The sequence below is a fragment of the Pyxicephalus adspersus genome, chromosome 4 (genome assembly GCF_032062135.1).
Source record: "Pyxicephalus adspersus chromosome 4, UCB_Pads_2.0, whole genome shotgun sequence".
Classification (NCBI taxonomy): Eukaryota; Metazoa; Chordata; class Amphibia; order Anura; family Pyxicephalidae; genus Pyxicephalus; species Pyxicephalus adspersus.
Genome location: NC_092861.1, coordinates 53,016,091 through 53,017,548, shown reverse-complemented (window position 1 = coordinate 53,017,548; position 1,458 = coordinate 53,016,091). Strand labels below are relative to the sequence as shown.

The 1,458-nt window shown below is 33.3% G+C and overlaps 1 protein-coding gene across 1 annotated transcript in view; it reads left to right on the top strand.

Moving 5' to 3' along the window:
• The window catches only part of MCF2L2 (MCF.2 cell line derived transforming sequence-like 2), a gene marked incomplete in the record, with an annotated part of 134,440 nt that overhangs the window by 35,634 nt on the left and 97,348 nt on the right, over positions 1-1,458 (top strand). The window contains 1 exon segment of the mRNA XM_072408165.1: positions 1,295-1,444. Within this exon segment, the coding sequence (XP_072264266.1) occupies positions 1,295-1,444 (150 nt within the window).

The following is a 1,458-nucleotide window of genomic DNA, read 5'->3' as shown; positions in this document are numbered from 1 at the left end:
ATTTTGGTCACTTCCAACAATGTGCATAAAATAATGTTTTGTAAAGCCACCTTTACTTCCAATGTACTGTGTAGTTATTGTTTATTTAGTGCGGTTTGTCCATTTAGAATACTTCCCAATGTTCTGAGATGGCAGGACGGGACACCATTTAGCAAAAAAGTAATATAATTAATTCAAATATTTGGTTAAATCTACAAGTTATTTTTTTTTGCACAACCCCTTTTCTTTTATACTGCCATTTAAATGCACTAATGCAGTGGTTAAATTAAGGGTTTAGTGATGTATAACATTTTTGGTAGTAAAACTCCCCTACTAGACTTGTAGGGTGACAGTTTCCTACTATTCTAGCCTTTACTTTTAAATATTCTAGAAACTTATGCTAGTTGTAGTAATTGGATGTTGAAGCAATTACAATGATGATACCATCCAAACACATTAGGGATTAACATATGCCCTAGCCTCCATTTTATCATGAATGAGATAGGAGAAACTATCTTCTATGCAAATGATACAAAACCATTACACATGCACTAAAAAGACAAGCTCATGGCAGTTTGATTTGTCCATGTATGCTGTTTTTAGCTTTACCCTTGATTTTATGTAGTGTAAATTTGTGTTATTTTGAGCAGCAGTTCAAATTTTAAGAATTGTTTTGTAAACGTTTTCCAGTAATGCACATATACCCTGTGGAATGCTGGTTTCATTTTTTTATTTTTTAAATGTCAAATTATCCCTGTAAATATACCTGTGTTAACGTTTGTAGCCAATGCAGGATGCTGATGGCTTTGAATAGTTTTAGAGCTGTGTGCTATCCTAAGCTGAAAGCCTTGGGGTTTGGTATATAGTTTAAGGACTGGAATTTAGATATGCAGATACACCCAGCCTATAATATCCATAATAACCACAGGTCATTGTCTTTAATACTTTAATCATTTTTAATCGTTAAGAGATAGAACAGATTACCATAGTTGTTTTAATGTATTGTGTGAACTATTTGTAGGTAAAGGATAATTAGGAATAATGCAAAAATATATCATTACATTTTATAAGGACCAGTAGTTTTGCTACATCAATTCCCTTAAATAAACTTCATTTTTTCTTTAGCAGCAGGCAATGACCTACACAAAATGAATGTGGTTCTATAAACAGTAAATTACTGTGTAAATGAAGCAAGCTTGTCATTTAAATGATATGAAGGGTCTACTGTACAAATGAATGAAAGCAACATCTGTGTTCTTTCCAAGTAAACATTTTCACACACAAACACTTTATCATCTACTTTTCTTCATAACAGGCTATTGAAAGCTTTGCTCAAGTTGTTAAGACTACAGCGCAGAGTTTGCAGACATTTGGCACAAGCTTGGCAGAAACGGAACTTCCAAATGATGTCATCTGCACAGAGGAGCTACTTCTATCACATACAGAGCGACAAACCAAGCTTAAAGTAGGTGTTAGATT